The following is a 15,550-nucleotide window of genomic DNA, read 5'->3' as shown; positions in this document are numbered from 1 at the left end:
ACCACAGTAAGTCTAGTTATCATCCATCACCACACAGAGTTATAATTTTTTTTCTTTTTTCTTGTGATGGGGACTTTTAAGATTTACTCTCAGCAATTCCCAAATATGCAATACAGTATTATTTATCAAGTATAGTCACCATGCTGTACATTACACCCCATGGCACATATTTTATAACCAGAAGTTTGTACCCATTTCATCAACACCCTTTTTTTTTTCATCAACACCCTTTTGATCCCCACTTTGGCAACCACAAATCTGTTCTCTGCATCTATGAACTTGGGTTTTTGTTTTGTTTTGTTCATTTGTTTCATTTTTTAGATTCCACATATAAGTAAGATCGTTCACCATTCATCTTTTATCACTTTTTACCAATTATTTTCATTTGGTCAATAAAATTCGGTTTATTTGGTTAACTTATTGACTACGAAATGACTAATAAATGATAATCTGGTAACTCTTAAATTGGTCCAACTCTTAAATCTGAAATGCTTGGAATCTGATATGTGCCAGAGAGACAACTTTTTCAGTCCATACTCACATGGATACTTGGTCTATACCATGTAAGTAGGATATTTACCTCCTCGTAATTAATGTGTGTGTCTTTGGCTTGATGATTAAAAACTCATGCTGACTGTAAATTAGTCTCTACTACAACTTCAAGATAAGTGAGCTAAAGAGAAGCAAAGGGAGCCAACTGCCTCATTATGAAACTTAGACCCATATAGAACACAAACTAGTGCAGCCACTCTGGAAAATTGTACAGAGATTCCTCAAAAAGTTAAAAATAGAACTATCCTATGACCCAGCAATTGCATTATTATGTATTTACATAAATGATTAAAAAATATTGATTCAAAGGGATATATGCACCTCCATGTTTATAGCAGCATTATCAACAATACCCAAATAATGGAAAGAGCCCAAATGTCCATCAACTGATGAATGGATAATGTGGTATAGATATACAAGAGAATATTACTCAGCCATAAAAAAAAAAAATGAAATCTTGCCATTTGCAACAACGTGGATGGATCTAGCCAGTATTACCCTAAGTGAAGTAAGTCAGAGAAAGACAAAATACCACAGGATTTCACTCATATGTGGAATTTAAGAAACAAAACAACCAAACATGGGAGGGGGCGAGGGGGAGAAAAGAAACCAAGAAACAGTCTTAACTACAGAGATCAAATTTAGGGTTACTGGAGGGGAGGTGGTGGGAGGATGGGTTAAATGGGTGATGGGTGCTAAGGAGGGCACTTCACTGGGGATGAGCACTGGATGTTGAATGTAAGTGATGAATTGCTAAATTCTATGCCTAAAACTAATATTGCACTGCATGCCAACTAACTGGAATTTAAATAAAAATTTGCAGAAAAAAAAGAAAATTTCAAACCCTTTGATGCCTTGATATAAAGAAGATTCATGAGCCATTTTGGGGTCTGGTAGGATGGATAATTCAGGTATAACTACCTATAATTTATATAGGAACCCAGATAGTAGATTGAAAAGATAAATCTGCACATGGTGATGTTTCAAAATCAGGGCAACTGATAATACACCAGGTTATGTGCATTCCACTGTGGATACAAAGATGCCTGAGACCTGATCCCTGCCTTTCCATTACCTAGTCATGATTTGTTAAATTATTGGTGAAAGTATCAATGGAGTGTGAGCTTATGTAGTTAGACGCATGGTGGATGGAGATGAGCATTGAGTATTCTTTGCCAACTAATTTAAAGGGAAACACGATTCAAGGTGATATGCTTTTTAGGGAAAAAAAAATTAGTTAAGAACATGTGTAAAAGTGGAATCTGGGAAACCAGTGAAGATTTACAGTTCCTCTAAAATGAGAGAGTGGACGAAACACAGATGACAAATGAAGACAAAGGAAGCTACATCTCTCATTAAAAGTTTTTAGCATTTTAACAAAGTTCTCATTCTTTTCTACCTCTTAGGTCTGGACATCTAAACAGTCACATGATGACGAGACAGAAGTTAAAGAGTGTAGTTACAACTCATTATAGAAACTGTGCTCCAAAAAATGAAATAAAATAAATTTAAAAAAAAAGAAATTATGCTCCACAGAGTGACCCAACTTGGTTGAAAAATTAAGTCCACCACTAGATACCGAGTCACTTAATCACTCTGTTCTTTTGTTTATACAGCTATAGAAGTGCATTATGACTATACCTATTTCATAAGGTGTTGGCGAGATTCGAAGAATATAGTTTTAGCGCAGGGCCTGAGGCAGGTAAGCGTTCAGTAATTAGTTACCTGCCTTTGTATTGCCATAGTTGTTACTATTATCATTGCCGTTACTGAGAAATAATACATCAGCACAAAAGAAAGGAATAGCTCAGGCATGAGCTAGAGAATAATCACACATGAGTCCCCTTCTCATTCTATTATAGACTCTACAGATACCCCAAGTTTTATTATGACACACCTGCTAAACACTCAAAGGAAGCATTTAACGGTTTTAGATCATTTTTATTCCCAAAGTCTGGCAACATCTATGGAATAACACAGGTAAGCAAGAAAGCCCACAACTCATTGTCCTTGTACTGAATTTCAAAAAATAAGATATATATTGCAGATATATATTGCATATATATGTATGCAATATGATTTCTGAGAAACTCATCCCTGTACTTAACATAAGCCATTTATCAAAGTTTGTCCACCCAGCCCCAGGATCAAGATGAAAAGCAATGAAAGAAAAACAGGAAAGAATACTGTATATGAATGTGTAAATCAGTAATAAATGCAGTAAATAAAATCAACAAGCTCCATAATTATAAACATACAAGAAGTCCAATATTTTCTTTTACTGCGAGTCTGGAAGACAGGAAAATTTTTAAATATTCATACTTGGATGAATTAATTAGGCTATTTATCACCATGTTCTAATAAAAGTAATATTAAAGCATATTGTAAGCAAAGAATAATGTGGCCATTGTAGATTTTCCTTAAGCCAAAAACCAACAGAACATTTTTAGAGAGAAGGTTAATACTGTTTTCTAGTGTGCAGGAAATATTTTTAAAGTAGGTAACAATTAATATAAAGCCTCCCTCTCCCCAACTTTCGGACCATAAATTAAATATTTACATATAATATATAGTTCATTTTTTCAAAGAATATCAATCTAGTACTCCATATATAATATGGATATTTTCCAAATATTTCTAAGAATTGGGTCTAGATGTTTTAAATTACTTTTAGTGCCTTCAGTGGAGAAGGGATAAGAAAAGAAAGAAAAGCTAAAATTAAATGAGGCAGGCAGCCCTGGTGGTGCAGCGGCTTAGCGCCACCTGCAGCCCGGGGTGTGATCCTGGAGTCCTGGGATCGAGTTCCATGTCAGGCTCCCTGCACAGAGCCTGCTTCTCCCTATGCCTGTGTCTCTGCCTCTCTGTGTGTGTGTGTGTGTGTGTGTGTGTGTGTGTGTCTCTATGAATAAATAAATAAATGAAATCTTTAAAAAAATTAAAGTAAATTAAATTAACTGAGGCTCTTATTATAGAAACACTATAATGTAGTATTTATTTATTTATTTACTAACTTACTTACTTACTTACTTGAGAGAGAGAGCATGTGTGAGGGGCGAGGGGTGTTGGAGGGGCCGAGGAAAAGGCAAAGAGAGAATCTTAAGCAGGCTCCGTGCCCAGAGTGGAGCCCGACCTGGGGCTCAGTCTCACAACCCTGAGATCATGACTTGAGCTGAAATCAAGAGTCTGATGCTGAGCTGACTGAGCTACCCAGGCATCCCTGTAATGTCGTAGTTAGAGGAAGTATAGAAGCTAAATTCAGACTGCCTGGGTTCAAATCCTAGATCTGCTACCCACTAGTTTTGTAAGTTCAGGCAAGTTTCTTAAACTCTCCATATCTCCATTTCCACACGTATTAAATCAGAACAAAAAATGACCCTATCTCACAGGGTGGTTATAAATATTAAATAATGAAAACACTCAGTATTGTACCTGGCTTCTCATAGCATGGGCGCGCACACACACACACACACACACACACACACAAAGCTTAGGTGCTTTTACTATATGCTGGACACTATGTACTCTAGTACCCAATCATCCCAACAATTCAATAAAGTTATTATTATTTCCCTCTCAATAAATAAGGATGAGATGGATTATACTACAGTAACAATCGCAAACTCTCTGTAACTTGCAAAAATCAATGGTAATTTCTTACTCGTGCAACTTCCCTGTGGGTTCAAGGTGTTACCAATGCAGTTTTCAGTTTGTTATCAATGCATTTTTGCTCACCAGTCCAGACTACTATTCCAGATGTGCTACACAATGGCCGTGGCTGCCCAGAGGACTTAGGATTGAAGCATTTGCAAATAAAAGCTTCACCCTGAAGTAACAAACCCTCCTCTCACTGCATTAGCCAAAGCTGACCACATAACTCTGTGTATATGGGGAAATCCAATCCTTTTGCGTGTCTGACATAGAGAACAGATACCGCTGAACAATAATACCCATCCCAGACCAATTTTATAAATTCCCCCATTTTACAATTATTTGGGCGGAAAGCACTGTTCAAAGAGTAGAGCCAGAATTCTAACCCAGGAATCAATGTGTTTTCTCCACTAATAATGATGATCCTTGACTTTTTTTTCTCCTACCCGCCAAAATAACATATCTAACAAACCCCCATTGGTAACCGGCAAACTTCATTTGGCCTTGATTAAGGAAGGGAGTTTGGAGGAAGTTAAAGTCAGGGTATTTGTGGTTTAGAAAAGCACTTAACTCTCAATTGAGAATCAATAAAAACTCTATGAAAATAAGAAAAACTGTGGCATGGAAGCAAAGTTAGATTAGTACAAAAGTAGACCTTTCTAAGCTCCAATGCTTTGCTTACAGTTATTTAGCAAATAGTCAATAATGAGGATTATATGTCCCTTTGACTACTACCTGCCTTACTAATTTTTTTTTTTTTTTTTTACAAACATCTACATTGGTCATGTCTACTGTAGATACTAAGAATTCATTCTTTCTAAAATCTTCCCAAAGTTCTTTAACTTACCTGATATATCTACTTGGGAGAGATGTCTTGAAGCGATTATACTCGGAAAATACTTTTATTCTAATATCAAAATCTAAAGAGAAGGTATTCCTATTTCTCAGAGTTAGCTCTTAAGTTAAAGACCTACAGAACTTAATTGATGTTTTCCCACTTAGAAACATTTATATTTTAAATCAGTAAAATTCACTAGTCACCTAAAAGCCATAAATTAAATTGTACCACTCTCTAACTTAGAATATGGAAGGGCTTATTTATTTAGTTATTTAGCCATTCCAAGACTTTCAACTGGACAACTTCAAACTAAAAATTCCTTTTTTTTTTTTTGTTTTTCAAAAAAGATCTTATTTATTTGAGAATAAGCAAGAGAGAGTACGAGCTGGGGGAGGAGCAGAGGGAGACGGAGAAGCAGACTCTGGGCTTGATCCCAGGACTCCAGGATCATGACCTGAGCCAAAGGCCGATGCTTAAAAGACTGGGCCACCCAGGTGCCCCGAAACTCAAAATTCTTAAACTTCAGCTTTCCTAGATATCATAAGAATAGTACTCCTCCTTTCTATGCACTTTTACCTCATTTGGCCATAATTCCAGCAAAAGCAAACATAATTAATCTCTCTTATTATACGTTCTCTATCAACATGGTTTAGATAAAAGATTTGAGTTCCACATTCAGATGTGCTTCTAAAATTGTAAGGTAAAGAGCTTATTAGATTCATATATTGTCACAGAGATTCATTAGCCTCCTACATATTTCTCTTATAAATGTCACACCACAATGGAAAGCAATGAGTCGCTGCTTGTTGCTTATGAAAGTAAAATTCTTAAAAAAAAAAAAAAAAAAAAAAGAGAAAAAGAAAGAAAAAAGCAGCAGCAGTAGCAGTGGTAGCAGAAGCAAATTAACTTCAACCACTGGATTTTTTTCCTCAACTAATAGCATGTGGCATGAAGGAAGGAAAAGTAAGCCACCTTCCAGGAGGTGCTAAGAGTTTGGATTTTCCCCTGCACCTGGTAGTTGATCAGGTCACAGCTGATTGAATTTCCATTGTTCATTGATTGTGCCATTTGTCAGGCAATCCATCCTTGCTTATGTAATCGCAGCATTCCTGTAGTTCACTCTGTTCTGTCCTGAAAGTTCAGCAGCATGACGGACTGAGAAAATTAGATATGGCACAGGGTCAAGCTGCTGACCTTCAGAATATAAAATAAGGCCCATCTTTTAAAATTGGTCTTTCTCAATGAGGTTGTTCTGTGGGACTCGATTTCTAACAGGCCATTTTTCATGCTGACCACGTACCTTCTTAAAATGTTTTTTGTATTTCTAAAAAAATGATCATTTAAATTTTAAATATGCCTGCACTGTGCACAATATTATGAATAAATTCATTTCATTTAGAGTTTGTCAAAAGGGGACAAATTTTTCATCTTGAGGTAAGCTTTTCACCTTCAAACCAGAATTAAATAGCATTTTAACAAAATCTGATAAATATGAAGGAAAATACACAGAATCTTAATAAGTTAAAAAAAAAAAAAAGACTAATCTTCCCAAATAGTTTAATGTGGCTGACTAAATAATTGCCAAAGTACCAAAATTCAGTAGGGCAATTAAATTACTTTCCAGTTACATAAAATCCACATTATATTTTCCTTGTTTTCTTTTGAAACAAAGTCAAACTCCCAGAAAACTTACAAATATAAGATAAAGAACTCTTTCTCCCTCTGAACCGCTTACTTACACAATGCCTAATAACCCAAGAATAATTCAATTTAGTGAATCAACAAATATTAATTACTTCATTCCTTTTCAACCGTCTCCTTATCGTCTCTGTAAACTAATAATCAAATGTGTAGATACCTAGAGAAACAGAATCGTTACAGTATATAACAAGAACATACAGATTGGCCGAGTGGCTCTTTATTTTATCGTTCAGACTTTTCCACCGAGTTTCTTCCACGAATTTCTAGTATCTAAACAAACAAACAAACAAAAAATAGATAAGAAGCCAAAGTTCAACCTGCAAAAACAGGAAGACCTGTTAATGAGGAACAGGTTTCAAAATAAGCAAAATTCCCTTCATTCCTATGTCACAGATTTCTAAAACAATCCTGAAACTACCTTCTGAATTTGAGTACAGTAGTGTCCCCCCGCCCCCGCCCTTAACCGTGGTTTCACATAACGACTGTTTCAGTAACCTGAGGTCAATCTCAGGCCTAACAGTTTGTCACAGGGCCTACATCATTCATTTCACTTGATCTCATCATGTAGGCATTTTATCATTTCACACCATCACAAGAAGAAGAGAGGTGAGTACAGTACAATAAGCTATTCGGAGAGAAAGAGACCACGTTCACATGATGTTTATTACAGTATATTGTTATGATTGTTCTATTTCATTAGTTCCTGTTAATCTCTTATTGTGCCTCTTTTATAAATTAAATTTTATCATAGGTATGTATATATAGAAAAAAACCGTACATGAGCATTCAGTACTATCCACGGTTTCAGGCATCTGCTGGGGATGTTTGAATGTATCCCCCATACATTCATAAGGGAGACAGACTACTGGCTACTTCATACCCCATGGCCTTTGCATATGCTGTGCTCTTTGCCTGGGATCTTCCTCCCCATGTTTCATGTCTAATCTCTACTCTTTGGGATCTCAGTTTAAGCATCATTTCCTCAAGACTCCTCCCATGATCCTTCTAGAGGAGGCTTTGATACATCCACCAGTACCCATTGTATTTCAGAGTATCTATTGCAATTCTAAATAAATAGCTTTGTGATCATTTGCTTAATGTATGTCTTCCCTGCTGCCATGTGGTGACTTCCTTCACTGTCTCTTCCATCATTTTCTCTGTAGCATCCATACAGTAAGTGAATGACTGATGTCTAACTCTTAGGGACCATTTTAAGAGTTGGAGGGATTAAACAACCTTTATCTCATAGCTAGTAAGTAACTGAGATCTCATATGTCGAAAAACCTATACACTTTTCATTATAGAAATATTAACCAGGGGATCCCTGGGTGGCTCAGCGGTTTAGCATCTGCCTTTGGGCCAGGGCATGATCCTGGAGTCCTGGGATCGAGGCCCGCATCGGGCTCCTGGCATGGAGCCTGCTTCTCCCTCCTCCTGTGTCTCTGCCTCTCTCTCTCTCTCTGTCTATCATAAATAAATAAATAAATAAATAAATAAATAAATAAATAAATAAATTTTAAAAATGTTTGTCTTATTAAAAAAAAAAAGAAATATTAACCAACCTGAAATCATTTCCTAAGAACCGACATTTAGTTGGAGTCTTTCCTTTTCAGCTTATAGTCACTGTTATTACATGTTAAATTCTAAATCAAATAGTATATAACAGTCTCCTCATGGAATGTTATTCAAATAAAAATAAACAAAAATGGATTGCAATGCTTCCATAGAAAGGAACAAACTGATGACCTAGACAAAAGAGTCAACCACAGTGCTTATTGCAAAAGTGGATTGCCCAATCTTTACTTCAGAGAATCGCAGCTGGATTTCAATTTCAGAATAGGCAGCAGGATGTATAATTCATGAGAATAACGAAAACATCCATTTTGTTGTTCCAGGATTGGAGAAATTACTAGAAATTCTAATTGCTTCACCTTTGACTGCAGTTTGCCACCGAAGTCTCCAAAATAGAGACCTTAGTACCCCCAAAACAAGGTGTCAACCATGTGAATTAACCATCAAACTGTGAGAAAAGGTGGTTCTTCACAACTTCCTAAAGCACCGACATGTAATTGGGATTTATTTTTTCAAAGATCCCAGAGATTACGGTACCAGAAATATATTTTCAGGGCTATTCACTTTCGAGACCAAGTCCCTTCAGTTTATCACCCTTAAAGATTTCTATTCCATGTTCCTCCTCCTGCATATGTAAACAACACAGGGATAGTTGGGTAGTTATGCCACGTGAAAGCCCAGGTGCATTACCATGTATGTGCTGGAGCTTTTGATAGGCCTACAGATCCTGAGGTGAGTGTACTTTCATGAAAAACAGGCAGGATTATAATGAAGAAGAAGTCAAAGGGCATCAGAGATCTCCATCCCATGTAAGTCAGCCCCATCTAGGAGAAGAGAGCTAGCTGCAGCAACTCCTCCTCAGTTTACTTGAAGATTTGGCTCTCCACATCTCCACTGCCCAGATCCCAGCTACGAAGAAAATAAGCAAGTGTCTCTCACAGTAAATTGTGCCTATATCCCCTTACCACCTCCCAAAGATGTATAAAAGCAAAAATCATCAAATCTACATATTGTTATTTTGCTATCATTTTTTAAACTCATACGTCAGCTCTGCCTCAGACCCTAGGGATATAAAGACAAAAAAAAAAAAAAAAAAGAGAGACCTTTGTCCTACCCTTGAATTTAACTTTATAGAATACTGTTGACCTGTGAGGGGTATCTGCAAATAGGTGTCCAACACACTAATGGATTCTACTTGAAATTGAAAATGCTTATTGATGAAGTTTAAGACCTACCTCCAGTTCCCTGCCCAACTCTGCTCTGCAAACCAAAATTCTTAGCAAGACTGAATCACAGCTGCTGAAGTAAATACAGACTCAAAGATTCACCTTTATTCACTTTGATCTTTCGGGCCGCTATAAAACAGGTATGGCCAAGTGATTCCAAGAGGACAAAGATGAAGAGTTCAGATATAGTGTTTATCAAATGTCAGTGATCTACAACGTACTGGATTTTTGAAAATACAAAGACCCTTTGGCAAAAATCCTCATTGAAAGCATTGAATGCACACAATTTTAGAAAATTCACGCAAGCGATTAGAGATAAAAAACAAACAAACAAACAAACAAAAAACAGAAAAAAAAAACAAGTTAGAAAAAAAATCTCCAGGTCTAGGAGCACAGGCGTAGATCAAGTCGGTCAAGCATCTGCCTTCTGCCCAGGTCAGGAGATCCTGGAACCCAGGCCCACATTCAGCTCTCTGCTCACCAGGGAGTCTGCTTTTCCTCTCCCTCTGCCCCTCCCCACCACTTGTGCTGTCTCTTTCTCTCAAATAAGTCAAAAAATATTAAAAACAAACAAACAAAAAACTCCAGGTCTAAAATACCTATTTGATGGGCCTTTGACTTCCATGTTCGCTGCACTCACGGGGCCCCTACCAACCCCAGCCCCAACCAACCCTCTAGAAACCTGTGCTTCCCTTCCATTGCCACTGCCACTGCCTTACATCTGGTCCTCACTGGTTTTTACTTGGAACATCCCCATGGCTTTTTTTTTCCTCTCCCCATGGCTTTTTAATGAACTTCTCTCTGCACATGGTTTTAAGGTGGGCATGGTCACACAGATAATTTTCAGTACCACCCTTCATGACAGATATGCAGACACAGAAAGAACTTTGAGAACCCACCCTTAGAAAAGACCAAATCTCTGCTTTGATCTGAAAAACACAAGGAGGGTTTCCTGCTCCTGAAATGATTGTGTTCTCAGAGCGCAAGGACAGCAAGTCGGTTTCATCCGAACCATGGTCTTAATTCTTTACCCATTTGATCCTCGGACCACTTCTGCATTTATGTACGAGAACACTGGAGCAGAGAGATTAAGTGACTTAGCTGTGCACACACAGCCAGTAAGTGGGAGAGCCAGGTCTCAAACCCAGTCTCCGGCTTCGTCCACCACACTCTTAGCTCACAGGCACATTCGGGTACGGGGACCTCCACATCCACAGAGTGCTTGGGTCACTGCCAGGTATACAAAAGAGGGCCAGTCGAACACGACTGAAAACATGGAACCAGAAGAGAAAAGGAGCTCAGATTCTAAAAGGTAAACTATGTAAATAGTCCCAAACAACAGAGAGAGGTCACGGTGAGCATCCAGGACGGGTCCTGGTTGGCTTGCCTTTCTCCCATCCATGTCTCCTGCTCTCAACCAGGAAGTATTTGTCAAAAGCAAACCTGTGTCATCCCCTGCCCCCCCCACCCCCCCCCCACCCCACCCCCGGCCCCATCTCCCTGATGGGAATTTGGAAATCTGGGAATCCCCACTGTGTTTCTCAAACTTTTACAGGAAACCTCTTTCCCTAACGGCTGGCAGATGGCAACCACATTCTTAAGGACTAGCCACACGGCCTAAGGAGCACCCACAACTAACCCTCACCCTCAGTACCCTGACAAGGCTGGCATTTACTCCACAGTGTATCTCTGTTGTGTTGTAATGTAAAAATACTGTTTATAGCTACTTATAATTGCAACTGTAGACAAAAAAAAAAAATTATTCTTACTGTGATTTCCTGGCCTATCTGTGCATACTTTTGCAGTACCTCCTATTACTATGGTTTCATACCCACAACAGGGCGATGGATCAACTCCAAGCCCTTCCCAGCTCAACCCCTGGTCCACCACCCCCTCTCCCACCTTTCCAGCCACACAGCTACTTGCAACCAGAGTGACAGTGACACCGCAGCCTGTTTTCCACCCCGAGTCTTTGGGAGTGGGCTCCCTGTGCACCCTTCCAAGCCCCACTGCGGTGCGGTTTCACCGAAGCCTTTCCTCCATTCTCTCCCCATCTGCAGTGTGGACACCCGGTCATACTTCCCTCCTTTGTCCCACGCTGCTTGCCTTGGGGTCCGTGGCTGTGTCCCATGCCGGCCCGTGGCGGCCCTGGGGACAGGCCCTGGTTTGAGTCCATGCGACGTCCTGGGTGCCCGGGGGAGCCCTGCCACGCCGCGCGACCTCTGGTCTAAGGGAAATGGGGCTCACAGTGGGTAACCCAGTCCCTCAAGAGAAGGCAGGAGAGTTGACTGTAAAGTTTAACTTTTTAAAAAAAAAAAAATTTATTCATGAGACACAGAGACAGAGAGAGAGGCGGAGCCACAGGCAGAGGGAGCCCGACGGGGACTCGATCCCGCGACCCCGGGTCACGGCCTGGGCTGGGGGACGCCCCACCGCGGAGCCCCCCGGCGTCCCTATAAAGCTGAAGTGACACGCAGATGCAAGGGGCCGCGCACCTCGGGCCTCGGTTTCCCCAACACAGGCCCGGCCCCGGGGGGGGGCGGCGGGGGGGCGCCCGGGGCACTCACCAGCTGGCGGCCGGCGGGTGTCGGTCGTCCAGCGTCCTGGTCCAGGGCCGGTACCAGCTGATCTGCTCGGCCGCCGCGCCCCAGAACCGCTCGGGGTCCGCCGCCGCCGCCGCGAAGTGGCTCCGGTACTCGCCGCCCGCCGCCAGCGCCCGGCAGCCCGCGCCCCCGAGGCCGCCCCGCGCGCCGGGCCCCACGCGAGCCCTGCGGGCCGGGCCGGCTCCCCGCGCGGACGGGCGGGACCCGGGCAGGGGCCCCCCGAGGCCGCCGGCGCCCGCGACTTGGCGGCACTGCAGCCAGGACGGCTTCATCGCCCGCGCCCCGGCCCCGCAGGTGCGCCGCCCGCGCTCCCGACCGCGCTTCCCGGGCGGCGGGGGAGGGGGGAGGGGGGACCGCTGGGGGGGGGGGGCCGGGGCGGGGTGCAGGGGGCGGGGCGGCCTCCGGGGGGGGCGGGGCGGCCTCCGGGGGGGCGGGGCGGGCGGGGGCAGCTCCCGGGGCCGGGGGGGGGGGCCAGGACCCGGGCGGGGTTCGGGGAGGGGCTTGGGGGAGGGGGCGGTTCCCGGGGGAGGCTCCCGTGGGGGGCGGGGCGGCTGGGGAGGCGGGTCCCGCGGGGGCAGGGAGGGGCCGGGGGGCGAGGCGGTCTCTGGGGGGCCAGGGAGGGAGCGGAGTGGGCGGAGGGGCCGGAAGGGGCGGGGGGCGGCTCCCGGGGGGCAGGGAGGGGGCGGGGGGCGGCTTCCAGGGGGGGCGGGGGCCGCCCGCGGGGGGGCGGGGGGCGGCTCCCGGGGGGCAGGGAGGAGGCGGGGGGTCGGCTCCCGGGGTCCTGGGCGCCGGGAGGGGGGCGCTGGCAGTGTGGCCGGAGTTGCGGGAAGAAGCAGCGCGGAGCGGCGGGGCGGGGGCGGGGGCGGGGGCGGGGGCAGCCCGGGGGCGGGGGCGGGGGCGGGCGGCGCTGGTCCCCGACCTCGCAGGGCCCCGGGGCGCGGGTCGGGGCGCGGCTCGCGGGCGTCCCCTGCCCAGAGGGGCGGGCGGGGAGGCCTCTCCGGCCTGCGGCGCGACCGGACGGCCCGGGGCCCCGCGACTGCTCTACTCCCCGAGCCCACAGCCTGCTCGGAACACCTGGAGCGGCTCCAGGAGCCGGGACGGCTGCAGGCGAGGGTGCGGCCGGCTGCTCGCAGGGGCAGCGCCGGGGGGCGGCGGCCTCTGCGCTGGGGAGCCCCTCCCCCCCGGGCACCTCCCCCCAGGGCCCCTCCCCCCAGGGCCCCTCCCCTGCGGCCCGGACTCCCCCACAGGCCTTGGCGCATCTCCCAAGGTGCCTCTTGGGAGTTTGGGGGGGCCCTTTTCTGGATGCTGTTAAAAAAACAAAGCGGAAAGGAGGACCCAAGTAGCGATCAAGTGAATCAAACAAAAGAGAAAGAGGAAGGTGGGGAAAAGCAGAAGAGAAAGGCAGGGTAAATGACTGCCTGGGCTTAACCTTCTAAAAGCTCCTTCACTGCGTCCTACACCCTAGGGAAATCCGGACGCGACCCTGTTTGCCCGAGCACTTGGGGTTGAGAGCCGAGAGACGTGTATTCTCAAATCTGAGGTGACAAATAGTGGAAGGCCCCGACCCCCAGGAAGGATTGTAAACTTGAGAAGCTGGAACCAGATTACTCTGCAGGAAAAGAATACCGTGGAGATAAAGGTTAAACCGAGCAGAGATAAATCTAATGCAAACCAAAGAAAATTTAAATAATCACTTCAGTTATTTCCTTTCAACTGAGAAACAAGGCCCTACACTTTCTCCTGACACCTGCCGCCGACTTGATTCCTTCCCATGGCTTCCAGTCGAAGGGTTTCCAATAGCAAAAGACATTCATCACCCCTTGAACCCAGAAATCAAGCCATTGAACCCCCCAGTTCCCTCCTCTCTTCTGCCCAGTTGCTTAATGCCGCTCCCTGGTATGTAAGCTCCCTTGATTCCAAAGTATCCCCTATTGTATTGCAATGATGCCCACCCCAAAACAGGATTCAGACCTTGTTAATGCTCAGAGCTTGGCAGTCCCGGGCACCTTTAAATACCTGTGTGCCAATGACACTGATTATCAGGGTCTCAAGGCAGAGGGCTCTCTCCGGGTCAGTTCACCCCATTCCTGTCCCCCACCCCAGCATACTCTACAAATAGTATCATTTCTCTCTGTGTCAAGACTTGAATAAAGTAGGGAATCTGACTCTGAAATGCATGGTTTTTGCACCAAGTGGATCATCTTCCTATTTAGGGAGAAACAGAGACAGAAGAAAAGGAAGGGAAGGAAGGAAGGAAGACAGATTTTAGACTTCCAATAAACTATGACAAATTGAATACTCACATCCATTCCTAGAACCCTACTGAAAGAGAATCAGAGTGACAGTGACAGTGGTGGTAAAAACCCACAAGGATGAAAAGAATAGGAGCAAAGAAACCAAATGAGAGAATGGAAAGAAGATGGATTCATGGTTTTATGACTTACAGGGTCACTTTAGGGTGGGGAGGGTTCTTAATTTAACTGCTTTTGGTGGAGGAAAAGGATTTCCTCTTCAGAAACCTGGAATGTGTCCGGATTTCCAGGCCCTGGCTTCCTCTGCAGGCTCAGAATGAAGGTTAAGGGCTTAAAAACCAAAGCATTGATTAAAAGATTGTATGAGACAGGGACACCTGGGCAGCTCAGCCATGGAGCATCTGCCTTTGGCTCAGGGCGTGATCCCCAGGTCCGGAGATCAAAGCAGGGAGCCTGCTTCTCCCTCTGCCTATGTCTCTGCCTGTGTCTCTCATGAATAAATAAATAAAATCTTAAGAAAAAAAAAGAAAAAGATAGTGTGAGATGAAGTTAGACCCTCACCTCGCTGGGTGAAACCATTTTCTCTGGACCTGGAAGGACACCATGTTATTTTAAGTGGATGTACAAAATAGATCATTAATGTAATTTCCAAACTAAGCCGCCGGAAGAGCACGAGTGAAGGCACAGTCCAGCAAAGACAAGGAGCAGAGAGTACAAATAGAGCATGAGTGACCAAGGAGACCAGAGGTCTTTATTGGCACTCAGTAGAGAAGTGCAAAATAATGTCAGATGCAGGACAGAGCCTGACACTGCACCATTGGCCTTTGAATTAAGACGCTCCAAGGTGTAAATATGTACACATTGATTCACACCAGGGCAGTAGCAGACTAAGCTCATTTAGGGCAGCAGCAAAGCTTATGAACATCCAACCAATCCTAAATGTCAACTTCAAAAACCTCCAACTTTACCAATATACCTAAAAGTTTACAATCAGAAAATTTTGAAAGAAATCATTATGATTTAAATACACATGTATCTTTGACTCGATAATTGCAAACTTTTAGATGTTTGCACCTCTAACACTCCAGCTTTTTCATACAAAATATTTTTCTTGTGTGCCAATAAATTATATATATATATCTATTTTTCTTTCTTTCT

General features: G+C 43.8%; 1 protein-coding gene across 1 annotated transcript in view; it reads right to left on the bottom strand.

Annotated features, from left to right (window-relative positions):
* ACSS3 (acyl-CoA synthetase short chain family member 3) overlaps positions 1-12,427 on the bottom strand; it is a 142,226-nt gene extending 129,799 nt beyond the window's left edge. The window contains exon 1 of the mRNA XM_072772926.1: positions 12,105-12,427. Coding sequence (XP_072629027.1) covers positions 12,105-12,412 — 308 coding nt within the window. The 5' untranslated portion in view covers positions 12,413-12,427. The remainder of the gene's footprint in view (positions 1-12,104) is intronic.
* Between the last annotated feature and the right edge of the window lie 3,123 nt (positions 12,428-15,550).

Source organism: Canis lupus, chromosome 13, assembly GCF_048164855.1.
Source record: "Canis lupus baileyi chromosome 13, mCanLup2.hap1, whole genome shotgun sequence".
NCBI lineage: Eukaryota > Metazoa > Chordata > Mammalia > Carnivora > Canidae > Canis > Canis lupus.
Note: the sequence above shows the minus strand (reverse complement) of the source record. Positions and strands in the feature narration are given on the sequence as shown.